This window comes from Musca domestica, unplaced genomic scaffold, assembly GCF_030504385.1.
Source record: "Musca domestica strain aabys unplaced genomic scaffold, Musca_domestica.polishedcontigs.V.1.1 39, whole genome shotgun sequence".
Classification (NCBI taxonomy): domain Eukaryota; kingdom Metazoa; phylum Arthropoda; class Insecta; order Diptera; family Muscidae; genus Musca; species Musca domestica.
The window spans coordinates 8,650,357-8,668,569 of NW_026712326.1; the positions used below are offsets into that span (position 1 = coordinate 8,650,357).

General features: G+C 32.8%; 1 protein-coding gene across 2 annotated transcripts in view; it reads right to left on the bottom strand.

Annotated features, from left to right (window-relative positions):
• Positions 1 to 5,294: 5,294 nt before the first annotated feature.
• The window catches only part of LOC101897861 (protein kinase C), a 40,116-nt gene continuing 27,197 nt past the window's right edge, over positions 5,295 to 18,213 (bottom strand). For both annotated transcript variants that reach the window (XM_059126543.1, XM_005185539.4), the window contains 7 exons: positions 14,353 to 14,423; positions 13,998 to 14,285; positions 13,496 to 13,936; positions 11,613 to 11,840; positions 11,296 to 11,548; positions 11,082 to 11,221; positions 5,295 to 6,320 (listed from right to left, as the gene is read on the bottom strand). In XM_059126543.1, the coding sequence (XP_058982526.1) occupies positions 6,159 to 6,320; positions 11,082 to 11,221; positions 11,296 to 11,548; positions 11,613 to 11,840; positions 13,496 to 13,936; positions 13,998 to 14,285; positions 14,353 to 14,423 (1,583 nt within the window). In that variant the 3' untranslated portion in view covers positions 5,295 to 6,158. The remainder of the gene's footprint in view (positions 6,321 to 11,081; positions 11,222 to 11,295; positions 11,549 to 11,612; positions 11,841 to 13,495; positions 13,937 to 13,997; positions 14,286 to 14,352; positions 14,424 to 18,213) is intronic.

The following is an 18,213-nucleotide window of genomic DNA, read 5'->3' on the forward strand; positions in this document are numbered from 1 at the left end:
GCTATATTTAAACTTAGACCGGTTCTCACCGATAGAGTTCGTCATTGGCACAACAAGCATATATTATGTATCCCATAAGTCCAGATTTTAATTAGGAAATTTCAGTTGTGGCAATTTTTATTGTTCTCTTTTGAACTTGACTCTTGTCCTTTAAGAAGAAGGAAGAAATTTTCATTTTGTGCCTATTGCAAAAAAAACGAAAAACATAAAAGGGATTTCCAGAAAATTGCCTGTACATGCATCTTTTCCCTTTAATTCTCTTTCCCGCTAACAGGGAGTCCAATTGCCTAATGTAAATAAGGACTGTATTTTGAAGATTATAAAGTTGTGATCCATTTTGTCATCTTTATAATTAAGAATAGGGCGATTTAGTGATAGTGAGAAAAGTCCACAAATGAACGTTTGGAATTGGAACAGACAAGTCAGAAAGTTTACATTTAAAATGTGTTTTGCATCCTAGTATGTCGACTAATGTATTTGAAAATTCAGTTTATCATTGAGCAATGAATAATATTTCTCAACTATTGGGAATCAAAACATGATTTATATTAAAAATGAACAATGGCCGGCCATCACAATTTGGTTATAGCTATACAAAAAAATAAAAATACAAAAAGCCTTGGCATAAAATTTGTGCACAACTTTCAACACAGCAACACACACGCACACACATATAAAAAGTATATTTGATTTACATAACATTTGAATTTAAGAATTTAACAAAAAGAAATGTATATCTGTATAAAGAAAAATATGTTTAACATTAATAAATATGCATTGTATTTCAAAAAAGGTGTACTATAATAATCTTATAAACTACAAACAAAAAAAATGTATATATATATATATGTATATTTAATAAGAATTTAATTCTTATAGACACAAAAAAATCTCTGTATAACTGGTTGTTGTTGGGGAGGTTTGTAAATGAATTTGTTTGTAAAAATGCAATTGCAAAGCAAATAAAAAAACATTACATGTAATAATTTATTTATCTAAGGAAAACAAAAACAATTAAGGAAAATTAAAACAAAAAGTTGGGATAATAGTAATTCATAATTATAATGATAATAAAAAGGAGCATTTGACTAGAACGAATAATATTAATGGCAATAATAAAAAAACACAATCATTTCATTTTTTTCTTATATAAATATAAATTCTAAATAGGATACAATATACAATAACACGTACAGTTGTTGTTATTGTATTAGTTGCAACAATAATAATTATAATTATTGTTGTTCTTGTTGTTTGTAATAAAAATAATACTTTATGAGCTAAAAATTAAAGACACATACACACGCATATTGTATAAATATTCATTTCTGTTGTTGTTCCTGTTGCTAATAATGTCTAATAAAGCAAACTAGTGTAAAGTAACAGTGTTAATAATAGTTATAATGAAAAAAATAAATATTTTGAGCTTCTTATAGAGATTGATTGTTATTACAAATAAAATCTTGAATGAGAAATTCAGAAAAAATATAAAAAACAAGTTTTACTGGGATAAACAATGAAATATTGAATGAAATAATACATGGATTCACAGTTCCTGGGTTATAACATAGAGATATAGTTATGAAATTTATTTTGCAACTACGTCATGTTGTTTTAGTTGTAACTCTCCAAATTTAAATGAAGCAATTGTTTTACTTCGCACAAAAATCACGACAAAAATGATGACGATCAAAATATTTGCAAAAATCGTTTTTTTTTTTAAATCACCAAAACTTTGATTTTATTAGCTCTAACATTCGATATATTCACGATTTAAAATCATTTTTGGAATATGGCGATCAGACACGGGCACTCGTCATATGAAATCAATGCTGGATATTCTATTGTAGATTCGTTTTTTTCGATAAGGTCGAATCTTTTAGATTTGACCTTATTGAATAATGTGTTAAAAACCATTTCAACACGAATTTCACTTTTTAAAGGTGATGGTAGCTTTATATTTAACAACTTCTATATCAATTTTTTTACAAGTATGTAACGGGGTTATCTTACTGACAATTTTATTTTGAAGCTGAACCCAGCAATTTAATGAAGATTGAAATTTTCAAAACACGTTTTGCTTGAAATGGCATTTCTGATCTTGGTGACCAAGCTAACGCGAACGAATATGAAGATTGAAATTGAAAGTTTCAAAACACGTTTTGCTTGAAATTACATTTCTGATCTCGGTGACCAAGCTAACGAGAACGAATCAATGTTTTCATTTGAACCGAACTTGAACTTGACATAACCATCATTTATTAAAGAAATGAATATTTTTCAAAATATATATTTTTGGTACTCATACCTCCTAAATCCTTCCAAGGTTTTATTTCAGATCAACAATACTCAGCAACCCGCACCATATGAAAAATTTCCGAAAGTTAGAGCAAAGCTGGAATGATTGGTTTTGGTTAAAACAAGTTATTTTTGGAAATTGAAAATAAGAATTAATTGCAAATACCATTTGTTTTTTTTTTTTTTTTGGAACTATTTTAAAGCCCATGTACTGTAGATACTCAGATAAATAATGGCATAAATTAAGTGTGAAAGTGATTTCAATCCTATTCCATTTCAATATTTGTGATGTTTTTGTTTGGATTTCTTTATATCAAACAAAATCTTTGATTTCCCAGTAAAATAATACAAAACTAAGAGATTCAAAAACAGCTTAAAAAATAATAACAATATAGTGAAAATTATAACGTTCATTTGTATTCAAGTTATTCTCATTAATTTTAAGAGGATTGGCAGACTATTAAATTTCCAAAATTAAATAAACAATTGAATTGGTAAAGCCTGATGGCTACAGATTGAAAATCGAATCGAATGCAAAATTCCAGAAAATTAAAAATTAATATTTCAATTTCTGAGCACAAAGCCAAGAGACCAAACTTTCTTACTTATGATTTAGGTAATTTTGAGGTCGATTCGATTTTCCCCACAACATATTAAACCATTCTATGAACTTGGTTTTGTAACAATTCTTGTTATTTTGACATTTATTTTTTCAAGGACATCTGACACGACAACCCTACCTAGTAGATATGCCTGCCTTGATTGTTCCACCATGTCATAGAACAAGATTTTGGCCTCTCAAAGTAATTTGATTAAAAAATAAATAAAAAATATCCTGTAATCATTTATATGAATTTTGTTTTAAGAGTCCTCCTCTTTACAGAATATATGATAAAACAACAAAAGCAACAAAATGATATTTTCCCAAATAGGCAAAACACAAAATAGGAAAATGATCTAAAACAAGATACTATGTTAATGTCAAGAATGTGAACCAAAGAAATATGTTCATAAAAATAATGTATGCAAAAAAACGAACTTGAAATGTTTTGGTTTGTAGTTGTTTTTCATTTGTTCTTGTTACTACTGGGTAATTTTATGGAAATCGACACAAACCACACTACTTAATATTTAAGAATTATAGCACTTGTAATAAATTTAAATTAGGTTTGTGGTAGAAGTGTAAAAAATGGAAAATGGAAAAAAAAAATGTTGAGGTATAATGAAGTGGGGGTTTAAAAAAATAAATTTGAATATTTTGTTTGTCGTAGTGATTGGAATTAATATTGATATTCTACTCAAATATTTTGCCCACAAGAATACGCCCATTGTCCAGAAGATAACGAAAATGCATTAGAGATATTGCAGAAATATGTCATGCGGAAATATGTATGGCGGAAACCGCCGAGAAAACTATCAGAAATGATAGATATGGGCTCCAAACTCTATTGAGAGCATTTTCTTAAATCGATAAAAATCGATATAGTGACAACGGTTTTATCCAACGAAATTTACCAAAATAAAACAGCAATGAAATGTCCCATCTATATACATTCAGGCATGTCACAAGAATGAATTCGATACGAAATGGATTTTAATTTCGTATTTAGCTTCTTCAGAAAATGTAAATCGCAACATTTTTTCGATTTAAAACCACTTTTGTATTTGCAAGTGAAATTGTATTTTTATGGAAACTTGTGACTTTAAAATACTATCAAAAGACTTTTAATTAATAAAAATCTTGTTTTAATGACAAATACACAATTAAATTTACATTTCTTTTTATTTAAAATAATTAGCAAATTTTAATGGTTTCTCAATTGACGAAGCCAATTACAAAGTGTTGCCACATAATTTCTTTCTTAAAAACCACATTTTTCTTCAAACAAAAATTATTCATCTGTGAAAACCAAACAATGTGGTATTACGAATAATAAGAGCCACCAGGACCTAGCTAGGGGCTATGTCAAAGGTGATCGAGTGGTTACCGAAAAACAAAATTCCTCGGGAACACCCGCCAAAGATTGCAACGGATGGAAAAAGACATGTCACAATAAAAAGGAAAAACTGGTGGTGGTCCTTTCAACAAATATGTGCTCAGTGAAATTGAGGAATCAATTGCAATGTTTCTTTTTGCACAAAAAAACTCTTTTAAACAGAATATTTACTCTTCGACAATGTTGGTACTCATGTGTTTTGTTTTGATTCCTCATTCATTCGTTCTTTCATTCCCCTAATGCTACCATATTGAATATATAATGTTGCCATATTTACACTGAACTCGTAGTTCACTAAATCGTACGAAATCTGAAGAAGCTAAAATAAAAACGAACGATTTTGAATTACGGAATTCGAACCATTTCGATACGATTTTGTGACATGCCTGATTATGTGACTTTTACTCAACCAAGTTTTGGGAAATTCTAAAATACTAAAGATTACCTTCGCCAGATTATGATTTGTGTCGATTTCCTTCAATTACCCTTCTACAACACAGCAGCGTTTTTTTTTTTTGTTAATTGTCGAGTTTTTTTTTTTTCATTTGTGTTTGTGGTTGATTATTTGTTGTTGTTGTTCCTTCTTATTTTTTACCTCTTGTTGTTGATTTTGTTATCTAAATACATATACTTTGTTATGCAATAATGTATTTCTTCATGTTGTTGTTGTTGCTGTTTCATTTCTAAAAACTTAATTCATTTAATAATTTAATTTCAATTTAGTTTTGTTTCTTTGTTTGTTGTTGTTGTTCTATAAAGTTAATTTCTATTCATTTGTTTTTCCTTGTTGCTTTTGTTTGTTTGTTGGTTGTGTTTAATTCAACTTTCATCTTTGGAACATATTGTAAGGTTTTTGTCGTTTGTTTTAGTTTAACATCGTCATCATCATTATCATCTTCTTGATTCTCATTATCATCATAATAGGCATTTGTAACTTAATTAGTTTTGCATTTTCTGTTATTATTTTCTTCTTTTGTTTTAGTTATAATTTTCTTTATGTTTCTTTGTTTTGTTTTTTTTTTTTTTTTCATTTATAGACTCTAATTAAATCCCTAACATTCTATACCTAGAATAGTTGTTGTTGTGGTTTTGTTTAGTTTTAAAACATAAGACAAAATAAATTCAATTTCATTCATTTAAGATTCATCAATTGGGAGTAAGGAAAGAAAGAAAGGAAAATATAGTTACTATATCAATACATTGTTTTTGTTATTCAAATAATAAGAAGAATCATTTTTTGTGTTTTTGGTTTTTTGTTTTGTTTCATGTTTCTTTTTTTGATGGGGGGTTAAAAGTTATTAAAATATCTCAATGTGTTGAAGATTTGTTAATTTCTTTTTGTTTAGCTTAATGCAGAAAACATACAACTACATACATATATAATTAATTTATATATATATTTTGTAGTACTGCGGCACAAGTTACCACAGATTTTCAATCGAACATAAATAAAAAGAGAAAATGAAGAATAAATAAATATGTGTATCTAAGAGAAAGGAAAATCGAACAGCATTTGAAAAGAGATGTTCGCCAAAATGTCACCAAAATGAAAATTATTTTCTACTTTTGTGTGTTTGCCAAACGTTTAAAATCAATTGTAGTTATTTTTTTAGTTTTAGTTTTCTTTTTTTGTTTCTTTGTAGTTTCCTTTTTGTTTGTTCATAGTTTTGAAAGTTGTTTTTATTTTGTTTTTCTTTTGTTGCAATAAAATCTACTTTCTGCGCATAGTCAACTTTTGTGTTTTTGTTTGTTTGTTTCTTTGTTAGTTACCGTCTTGTTGCGGTTTTCTGTATTTTCAAATTGCAATAGCCAAGAATTAGCCTTTCTCCGTTTCTTTTCTTCTTCCATTTCTTGTATCTTCTTTTAATATACTTTACGTTCTGGTCCAAATTTAGGATTAACAAATGAAAAGCCAGCAAATTCATCTTGATTTATACACCGTATAACATCGTTTGGTATGGGCGTTAGGACTGGCTCCTCTTTGGTGAATTCTGTATCAAAATTATTGGCATCTCGTGGATTTTTCTGAAAATAGAAAAAATAGGAATATGTTTCGATAAGTAATTTTTACTCAACCAAGGCATAGGACTCAATTTTAATAAAAAAAAACCTGTAAGGAAAGGTCAGGCGGGGCCGATACCCTACCCTCAAGTAACAAAAAAGTTTATATTGGTAATTTATGTGAAGTAGATCATACCAACTATGAACCAAACAGCATTGCTGTATAGTGCATGATAAGACTTCGATAAGGATTATATTTAAAAATATTTTTGGTGCAATGTATATATATACCGGACCCAGTCTCATCAAATGGTAAAATTCGGTTGAATATTAAAGAATCTATTCAATTCGGGCTGATATAACATACATGGTGAGGAATAACGGTAAAATCTGATGAAGGTGTATATCGAAGCTATATAAAAATCTGAACCGATCTCGATAAAAATTGACAGAGGTATTTTTGAGCTTCATAAGTTATCTGGTACGAAATATCATTCTTGCGGAGTGCATGTGAGGGACTTAAAATCCCAAATCGGATGAAACCTATGTATGAGAGCTATATATTAACCCATTTTCTCCGAATTCGATTACTTCTAGACTGAATTCGGTCGGACGGAAATTCTGGACTTTTGGACTGATATTGGCCATTTGGTGCACAATTAATCTGAAATCGGTTGACGATATATATGGGAGCTATATCTAAATCTGATCCGGTTATCAGCAATTTCAATATGGTTCGTCCTTGGGCCAAACAATTTTTTTTTTTTTGGAAAATGTCATCTCAGTCGGATAATAAATGCGGCATGCACTTTGTTCACAAGAATACATGGATAGACTGACATGCATGAATCTACTCAGAAAATTATTCTATGAAGACCGTCAAAAGTAACTATGGGTCTATCTCAATGTACACTGGTGGCCAAAACTAAAGCAACTGAAATTACAAGGAGAGTGAATGCCCTGTAACTTTTTTAAAAATTAAGAAAATGAGAAAGTTTTTCTTGTTTTAAATAAGGTACTTTATTCACTTTTTAAAAACCTAAAACATAAAACCAAAATTCATTTTTATATAAAAAATAATGTTTGGTAAAGTCAATTAACCCGATTTTGGCTTGGACAAAACAAAAGCAACTCTGTTGTATATTCATATAACCGCTTCAATTTCAGTTGTTTTTACTGTGATATTTATCGCTTTTTGCTTCCTTCGACAATTTCGCTTGTCATAAATCCTTTTTGAGAAGTTTTTTACAACAGTATGTGTTTTTATACCCTCAGCCATATGGCTACAGAGGGTATATATCATTTGATACGGTCAAAACGTGCCTAGTCGAAATAACGGTGTTAGACCCTAGGTCTCTTTGGACCAAATCCGTTTCAGAACATTTGGAGTTAATCTAGTGATGTCCGTCCGTCCGTCCGTCTGTCTGTCTGGCTGGCTGGTGCGCACGATAACTCTCGAAGGGAGTATCCGATTTGTTCCAAACTTGGTACGTCGTAATATTCTTGTCAAACTTAGATCGAGTTCGGAGATGGGCAAGATCGGTCCACTCCTTCTGGTACCTCCCCCACAAAAGGTCGAAATTTGCAAAAAATTTATTCTTTGCACAGAAAGAGAATGGATAATCCGATTTTGCTCCAACTTTGTAAATCCTAATATTTGCATCAGTTCTAGGTCAAGTGTGAAAACGGACAATATCGGTCCACTCCATCAAGTACCTCCCCCACAAATGGTCAAAATTTTGAATAATTACAACTCTCATAAAATGTGATTTAAGAGTCCGATTGTCTTCAAATTTTACACATCCCAATATTTATATCAACCCAAGGTCTGGTGCTAAAACGGGCAATATCGGTCCACTACTTGTGGTACCTCCCCCACAAAAGGTCGAAACTTTCAAAATATATATTTTTTGCACAGAAAGAGAAACGATGATCAGATTTTGCTCCAACTTTGCAAATCCTAATATTTGCAATAGTGCTAGGTCTGGTCCGAAAATGAACAATATCGGTTCACTCCTTCAAGAACCTCCCCCACAAATGGTCAAAATTTTGAATAATAACAACTCTCATAAAGTGTGATTTAAGAGTTCGATTGTCTTCAAATTTCACCCATCCCAATCATTTTATTAGCCATGGTCTGGTGTTAAGACGGAGTATATCGGTCCACTTCTTCTGGTGACTCCCCCACAAATGGTCGACATATTTTCTGCACAGAAAGGGAGGCAATAATCTATTTTGAAAAACATAACAGTCAAAGAAAGCGAAAGAAAGGATCCAACTCTCTTCAAATTTCACACATACAATAATTTTTGCTAACACCAGATCTCTTGTGAAGATGCTAAATATCCGCGAATACCTGCTGGTACCTCACCCACAAAGGGACACAATTTTCAATATTTTTATCTATCATAAATTGCGAAGCAACTCAGCGATTCTTTACAATTGCTATATCCATCTGCTATACTTTATTTTTATACATATGTTTATTTTTATATATAATGATATTTATTTAGGTGGGATACGAAATGGTCAATATTGACCGTTTCTTTCAAAACCCACTCCGTAGAAGGTGAAGAGGGCTGAGGGTATACATCTGTCGGCAAAACCGACCGATACTTTTTCACTTGTTCTTTTCGTTTTTTAAGTACTGCCCAAAAAATTTTTAAAAATGGCTAAAAGCAAATACAGTACCTGAATAAAACAGCCAATTATCAATGAATATCAAAACAACATATCACAGAAAATGTGATATTTATGTGATTTCATAATTATTTCTGTATACTAAGTCGGTTTTTTGAAACTGGATCAGTAGTAACAGTCTATAACGGATGAAGGCCATGAAAAACTTCAGCCCGTACTGATCCACAAATTGTGAGAGAAATAAAAAACAACCATTTAAGAGTTCAACTGGATTGGTGAGAGAGCAATCATTGGATATAAGCTCGAGATCAGTGCGTAGACGAGTAGTGGCAGCTGGTCTGCATGCCCGTAAGAAAAAAACCATTTATATCTGAAAAACCATTTATATCTGAAAAAATCAAAAAGGCTTTCGGAAACAAAAATATTAAGTGGAATCAAGCTCAATGGAAAAAAAACATTATTTCTGGGATGAGTCTACGTTTAATATTAAAGGCTCAGATGTGAAAAATTTTACGGCGAGAAGACCAAAAAATGAAGGACTCAAGCCGCAGTGTTACAAAGGTACAGTGAAGCATGGGGGTGGGTCAAAAATGGCGTGGCGCTGTTTTTCTTTCTATGGATTTGGGCCTATCCATAAAACAAAGGAAGTTGTGGATCGGTTTGTTTACAAAGATGTGTTGGACATCACGTTGTTCCCTTACGCTGAGTAAAATATTCGGCTGATTTGGGTGTTTCAGCATGACAATGATCCCAAACTTGTATCAAAACTTGTCAAATATTGGTTGCGGGAGTCAAAAATTGATGTTTTGTTATGGCCGGCACAATCACTTGACCTAAACTCCATAGAAAACCTTTGGAGTATCGTAGATAGGAAGATCAAGCGAGTTTCGGAAATAAATAAGCACAACTTTTTCTAAAGAATTCGGGGTGCCTGGGAAAGCACACCCAAGGATCAAATTGAGCGTGTTATAGATTCAATGCCTCGTAGGTGTTCAGCTGCTATCAAAAATAATGGTTATGCTATCGACTACTAGCCAAAATTTAATTATTTTAAAATAAAAAATCAAAAGTTGCTTTAGTTTTGACCAAGCAAAAATTGGGTCATTTTAGTTTTCCACATATTATTTTTCGTTCAAAATTATTTTTGTATTTTTAATTTTAGTGAATTAAACCCCTCATTTAAAACTGGAAAAATAATTACGATTTGTTTATTTTTGTAAAAGTTAAAGGACATTTATTGTCTTTGCGATTTAAGTTGCTTTAGTTTTGGCCACCAGTGTATATAAATATGTTTGTGTTTGATTATTTTTCTGCCATTAAAGAAGCGTTTTTCGGACTTCTTGGTTTGTTAAAAAAAAAAAAAACAATATTCTGTTTGGTAAAATGTCAACCACCACAAATCTGTCTCTAAACAACGTAATTTATGCTAGGAGTGGAGATATTTTAGGATATATAATAATTGATGTTCCAGTCTAACCCATTTACATTCAGAGGTACAACCCTACCCCGTCTAAAACCTGGAAAAGCTCATAGAAGGCAAGAAGTGATTTGACTAAAATAAGTATTAAAATAGCAAGCACATCTGAGATGCTATAACATTCCAAACCTTGCGAGGATACGACACGACTGAAGTGAAGAGGTGAATTATTTTAGCTGTAAGCGCTATGTCACCCAAGACGATGTAAAGAGATGCTCGCTGGGAACCTCGAAAGCATCACACCGAAGTGAATTATTTGCGTCCAGACAGAAACTGTTGACGTTGAAGTATGTAAATGAGCAGGGAATGGACTAGCTCACCAAAGACCTCAATTTACTATCTATTTTTGTCTAATATCCCAGAATCAGGATCCGTGTACACCCCTGTAAATGATTTCTGAGATCGATATCGATACGATATCGGCATAAAAAACAAGTGTATGAGTGAGAAACAAGAAAAACAAATATTAATTGTCTCTCTTATCTACAACCCCTTGGGAGAAGCACAATGGACCAACACAAATCATAGTGGATAACTGTCGTGTTGCTAAACGTAGGCTGTGTTTGTGATCTATTGTTATATTGAAAATTTATAATACCTATTTTTAATCTAAAAACAAAATTGCAATATCCCCTTCAAACAGTACCCATCTCTATTATTAAACTTACCATTTTCGGCCGGAATGGTGGCTTTATATTACGTTTCTCCAATTCTTCCCAATCTAATCGACTGAAGAATGGATGACGACGTATTTCATTTTCATCGCCCGAACAGCCTAAACGTTGTGCAGGATTTTTTGTTAGAAAACCTAAAATAAATATTAAAAAAAACATATGACGTTATCCAACTGAATGTGTAAAAATAAGTAATCCATTCGTTTACCTTTTAAAATGGACACAGCTTCTCGTGATAACCAAACCGGATATAATACATCATCGTGCATAATCGATTCGAATAGTTCATCTTCGTTATCGGCTTCAAATGGTGGCTGACCAGCCATCATTTCATACATAAGAACACCGAGGGCCCACCAATCAACCGAGGCGCCATATTCTTGTTCTTTGAGTATTTCTGGTGCAATATAGTCGGGAGTACCGCAAAAAGTGGTTGTCAAAACGCCATTCATAATACCCTCCTACAAGAGCATTGTAATTAATGTTCAAGACAATTAAATGCAGACATTTATAATATAGTCTTACCTTGCACATGCCAAAATCGGCCAGCTTGCAGTGACCCTCTTGGTCTAGTAAAATATTATCTAATTTTAGATCACGATAGATAACACCATTAGAATGTAGAAATTGTAAGGCCAATGTAACCTCGGCAGCATAAAAGGCAGCTCGTGCTGCTTCAAAACGTCGTGCTTTTTGAATTTGAAACATTAAATCTCCACCGTTAACGTACTCCATAACAAAAAATAAACGATCCTGAAAAAAAAAAAACAAGCAAATTAAGTTTGATAAGAAATATCGAAAAAAATATATAAAAAGAAAGAATTCTTCTCTGATAATTAAAATTGTTTCAATAGTATATATAATAGATATAATTATGATTTTTTTGAAGAACTCTTAAAGCTTTTGTCTTGGCTATCTTTAAGAACATTTTCTAGAACTATCGAGAATTCAGTTTTAAAGTACTTTGACATGGATTTTAAAGAACCCTATTTAAAATTGTAGTTTTTTAAATCTTGTTTCATCTTGTTTTAGAGCGTGGATTTCCCAAGAATCCATTTTTGAATGATAATGTTTTAACCTTCGTGAAATAATAGGCCTAGAATTTTTATTAAATATTTTTAATGCATTTTTAAAGAGGCATTGAAGTATACTCTTTAAAGAGTATTTTAAATATTTCGAAGAATTTTAGAATGTCGGATGTACCAAAATTCAGGACTTTGACAGATATTGGCCATTTGGTGCACGTCCCGAAATCGGTTGAAGATATATATGGGACCTGTATCCAAATCTGTACCGATCTTGATAAAATTTGGTAGAGGCATTTCCGAGCTCTGTATATGGGAGCTATAGATATATCTGAACATATGGGAGCTATAGATATATCTGAACCGATTTACACCAAATTTGAAGTACTGGATCATAGAATGAATTCAGTCGTAATTGCCAAAATTCAGTCCATTTGGTGAACAAGGATGTAGGGAGGATGTATATGGGAGCTATATCCTAATCTGAACCGATATCGATAAAATTTGTCAGAGGTATTTTCTGATGTCTGGTACCAAATGTCATTCTTCTGGAGTGAGTATTACGCATGTGAGGGACTTAAAATACCAAATCGGATGAAACATATATATGGTAGCTATAGCTATATCTGAACCGATTTTCAAATTTGATTTACTAGTTTCTAGACTGAATTCTGTGGGATGAACCAAAATACAGGTCATTTGGACTTATATTAGCCATTTGCTGCACAATTAACCAGAAATCGGTTGAAGATATATAGGAGCTATATCTAAATCTGATCCGATTATCACCAACTTCAATAGGGTTCGGCCTGGGTCAAACAAATATTGTTTGCAAAATTTCATCTCAATCGGATAATAAGTGCAACCTGCATTTTGTTCACGGACTGACGGACGGACTGACATGCATAAATCAACTCAGAAAAGGGATTCTATGAAGATTCTGAAGAGTAACTATGGGTCTATCTCGCTTCCTTCTCCATGTTACAAACAAATGCACAAAGACATAATAGCCTAACCACTATGTGGTGCATTGTATAATAAAAATATATTAACCCCTGGTATTATATACTCTGTAGCCATTTACGGACTCAAGAAAAAGGTACTTCGAGGGGGATTTTAAAAGAAGATTAAGAAATATTTTAAAGGAATTTGAAGTTAATATTTTGAGAAACTTTAAGGTAGGTTTTTAAAGAATGCTACATATATTTTATTCAAATCCCAGGGATTATATACTTTGTAGATTGCTATTTACGGACTTCAGAAATCATGGATTGAGAGTTTTTATTTTGGGCTTAAAATAATTAACATACAATTTATTTTTTTTTGCCTTTATAAAGGCGAGTATTTAAACCCTTAGCATTATGCAATAACACCACCACCTACCGGAGTCTGAAAACAGGAATGTAGAGCTGTTAAAAATGGATGATTAGCCGCCAACGCCAAGATACGTTTCTCCGTCATGGTGCAATCGACATCATCGTCCTGTATGATGGCGTCCTTTTTCAACACCTTAATGGCATAGATTTCATCCGTACCCTTCTTTTCGGCCAACATCACCTTACCAAACGAACCCTTGCCCAGGACTTTGATGAAATTGAAATCTTGCAAACATGTTTTGCCTGGACGTGAGTCATAGCAGCGATTCGAGCTGGTCATGCCCATTTCACCGGTACTGCTGCCGCTACTGACATTTGTGGCACCCGAACTGCCAGACGATGTGGTCTGATGTGACATTGTCGAACTACGGGTGGTAGTTGAAATGCAATCGCTGTCACCATGGATGCTGGCACCGAAATTATCCTCGCCACCGGGCTGACTTAAATACTGAAAGATCATGGAAAATATGAAATAAGTTATATTTTTGGAATTGTTTGCAAAAGCTTACCTTTGATCGTCTAGGCTGGGCCTGCTTATCAGGTGATATACCCAGTGAGCTTAGGATTTCGGCCATTTGTTTTGTATTAATACCACATGTATTTGCAACATTCTTTTGGCAACGTTTGTGCACATTCATGTCGCACACTTGACACTGTAGGCCCTGCTTGAACAGGCCGTACAACAGTGAACCACAATGATCACAAAATGTAAAACGTTTGTAGGTGTGTACGAAAAAACGATGCGGTACATTCACGTTGAAACGTTGTCCAGCTGGTCCAGGTTCCAAATTGTTTTGCTAATTGTGAGAAAAAGGGGAAAAAATATTAGAATAATTGTATACAATTTCGATTTGCAGAACTTACCTCTTCCCGCATGCCAGGACATTTTGTAACCACGGAACGATGACATCTCTTATGTACAACACAAGTGCAGACTAAAAAAATGCATATTGGTATTATTGAAATTGGTAAATATTTAAATAAAACGAGAAAACATATAAATAAAATAAAAAAGAGATGTGCAATTTTGTGTTTGAGTGTGTGTAAATGTGTGAGTGTGTTGAAATAGGCAAAATTAAGTTATTTTGTTTGGAAAATTAGTAAGCAATGCAGGAATTAATTAGGCAGACTATATGTACTTTGTAATAAAACAATAACAAAATATTTACGAAATTGTTATACAAATTTAACAATTGAAACACCAAATTTATTTTAAAACCAACCAAATATGTTATAAAAATGTGAAAATAAACATGACCTTTGAGTACAGGTTCACCCAATGCAGTTTGAACACTTTATGTTACATTTATATTTTACATAAAGAACATATACATACGTCTACAAATGTTATTATATCTCAATCACCTTAGCCAAAATATTTAAAATTGAAAGCATAATATTCGAAAAAATGAAAAGTGTGACGAAGAATTTTACCAATATGCTTCTATCGATTACTCAAATTTTAAAGAAATGCAGAGAATATAAAGTTAGTAAAGACTTAATAAGAACGCAGAAAATTACAAAATTTCCGGAATATGCATATTTTCTAGAATTTCATTGGTGTGTAATATTTTTACTGTCTGTAAATTATAGGAATGATTTTTTAAATCTACAATATCTGGAACATATGCCTTCAAATACGTAACTTTACAAAAGCCGATCTACCGCACCAGAAGGAATGTTCTGATCCCTACCATCTTTACAACAGATAGATGAGTTGATAGAAATATTAAGATGTGCCAAGCCTGAATAGAATCGGATATTAATTTTGTTTTTTTTTTTACGAGCTTCATGGATATTAAAAATGATGACACTTTGTGGGAGAGGCACCAGAAGGAGTGGACCGATATTGTCCATTTTCATAACCTTGAGTTAATAAAAATATTGTGATGTGTGTAATTTGAAGATAATCAGACTCTTACATGACATTTTACATGAGTAATAATTATTCAAAATGTTGACCTTTTGTGGGGGAGGTACTTTATGGAGTGGACCGATATTGTCCATTTTCGCACCTGACCTAGTACTGATGGAAATATTAGGATTTTCAAAGTTGGTGTAAAATCGGATTTTTCTTTCTCTTTCTGCGCACGAAATTATTTTCTTTGAAAATATTGACATTTTGTGTGGGAGGTACCAGAAGGAGTGGACCGATATTGTCCATCTCCGAACTCGATCTAAGTTTGACAATAATATTACGATGTACCAAGTTTGGATCAAATCGGATACTCTCTTCGAGAGTTATCGTGTGCACCAGCCAGACAGACAGACGAACGGACGGACATCGCTCCAAATGTCCTGAAACGAATTTTGCCCAAAGGGAGCTAGGGTCTAAAACGGTAATTTTGATGAGGCACATTTTGGCCGTATCATATGACATATACCCACTGTAGCCACATGTCTGAGGGTATAAAAAGAAATATGACACTAAAATAGGGTCAGGACACTAAATAGGGTCAGGTTTATACTCACACAAAATATAATATACATATATGCAGGACAACAATCATATCATGCTATATGGAAACCAAAGTTTTTGCGTGCAAGAAAAATCAGCTGGGTAACCAACAGAATTACCGGAGGCCCAGGGTGCCAAAATGTTAAATTTTTAGATATTTTCAGAACATATTGCTTGAAAATTTAGTTTGCAAACTTGCAATTTTCCGAAAGTACTTTCAGGAAGTAAGGCAAAACTTTCAAAATGTGTCAGGACCCTGACGAAAGTGCTGAAATATAAAAAAAAATAATAACAGAGTGTCCTCCTTTGTCTATCGGTAGTCTAAGTTATAAAAAATTGTATTTTAAACCCATAATTCCAAAATTCTAGCACCAAGCTAACTTAAATATTTTTTCCACATTCTGAAAGCAATACATTTTATGGAGTAAATAATACTGTTTATTAATAAAAAAGAATATAACTACCGCAAAACGAAAAGAAGCCAAGATGAAACAAAATAGCACGCCGCATCTTATCTTGACAAAAATAAACATTGCGAACGAGTAGAGTAGCAGATTTTTAGATATTTACATGTGACTGTGATAAGAAGGAAAGAAACCGCGCTACTCGAACGTGAGTTATGCGTTCAAGCCAAGTGCCTGCTTGCGTGTTCAAAATAATCTTGGGCAAAATGTATATTTTTGAATCATCAGATGTACATTTTTGAAGATAAAAACAGCAGTATGCGAAAAAATGAACCCGAAACGAGAAACAAATAAATAGAATTTAGATTTTTAATCGCGCGTACTTATGCACCCTCAAATATCAGTCTTGGAGAATTATACAGCATGATCATAGGCTTAGGTGACAGTCCCTGGCCGTGAAGGGCTTGCATCGAGGACTCGTCTGTTATAGGAGATATTATGCCAAGTGTTAAATTCCAGTTATTTTACAATATACCATTTTAAACGCCTTCAATCGGACGGCATGGATCTATAGTGTCCAAATGTAGACTTGAAAATATCTTTGTATGAATTATTTTTACGTAACAATTTGTTGGGTTTCATTTCTTAATATCGCCCTTATTGAAGATATTCAGCAGAATGTTTTTTAGCGTCCTAGAGGATTCCAAAGGAAATGAGCTAATAGGGAACCCTACTTTTTTGGGTAATGGCGATCAATGAGGCACTGGAGGGTTCCAACATCATAAAGATCTAAATTATAGATCTTATCCAGTTATACTAAAGAAGCCGAAACCATTGGGCCATTTAAGTAATTTTTATAAACAGGTCTACCTATTAAAAAACTAGAAAACAAACAGCCAAGTTCGGCCAGCCGAATTTTCAACACCATCCACTATTTTGAGGGAACTTAAAAAAAACCGTCGAAAAATATGGCTCAAAGGAAACCCGTTATATATATAGCGGCTATACGAAGACGTGGCACTGCATATACATTTTTTTGTCATAGGCTGTAGTACCCATTACGAATTTCAAATATTGAATTTAAAATAATTCCGGTAAAAAATGTCGCTAAAATCATCAAAATATCGAATATGGGCTGTAACGTTGCATGGGGGCTATACGATATCGTGAACCACAATTCTCATCTAGAGGTTAAAGTACTCAGAAGGAACTCCTTGTGTGGATTTTCCGACAATTCCATTGAAGAATGTAGCTAAAGTCATCAAAATTCCGAATATCGGAAAGTATCGTTATATGGGGAATATACGATTTCGTAGACCTTATATGTGGTGCCATTATAAGAGGCCTATATTTATGAAGACGTGAACCGTCATGCGCAATTTTTTGTCATAGGCTGTAGTACCCATTACGAGCTTCACATACGAAATTTGAAACAATTTCGGTGAATATTGTCCCTAAAATCATCAAAATACTGAATATCGGGAGGTATCGTTATATGGGGGCTATATGAAGACGTGATCTATCATACGCAATTTTTTGTCATAGGCAGTAGTACCCATTACGAACTTTAAATACGAAATTTGAAACAATTACGGTGAATGATGTCTCTAAAATCAAAATACCGAATATCGGAAGGTACCGTTATATAAAAGTTATACGAAGACGTCGACCGACATGGTCCATTGCCTACTGGCAAAATACACTGGCAAAATACACATTTTAGCCTTCTATCTAAACTTGTTCGAAAGATAGCGTGATTACTTCAGACAGACAAGCGGACATCGCTAAAACCAGGACCAGAATATATATACTTTGTAGGGTCTATCATGCTAATATATCCTCAATAGAGTGGTGGGGGTTATA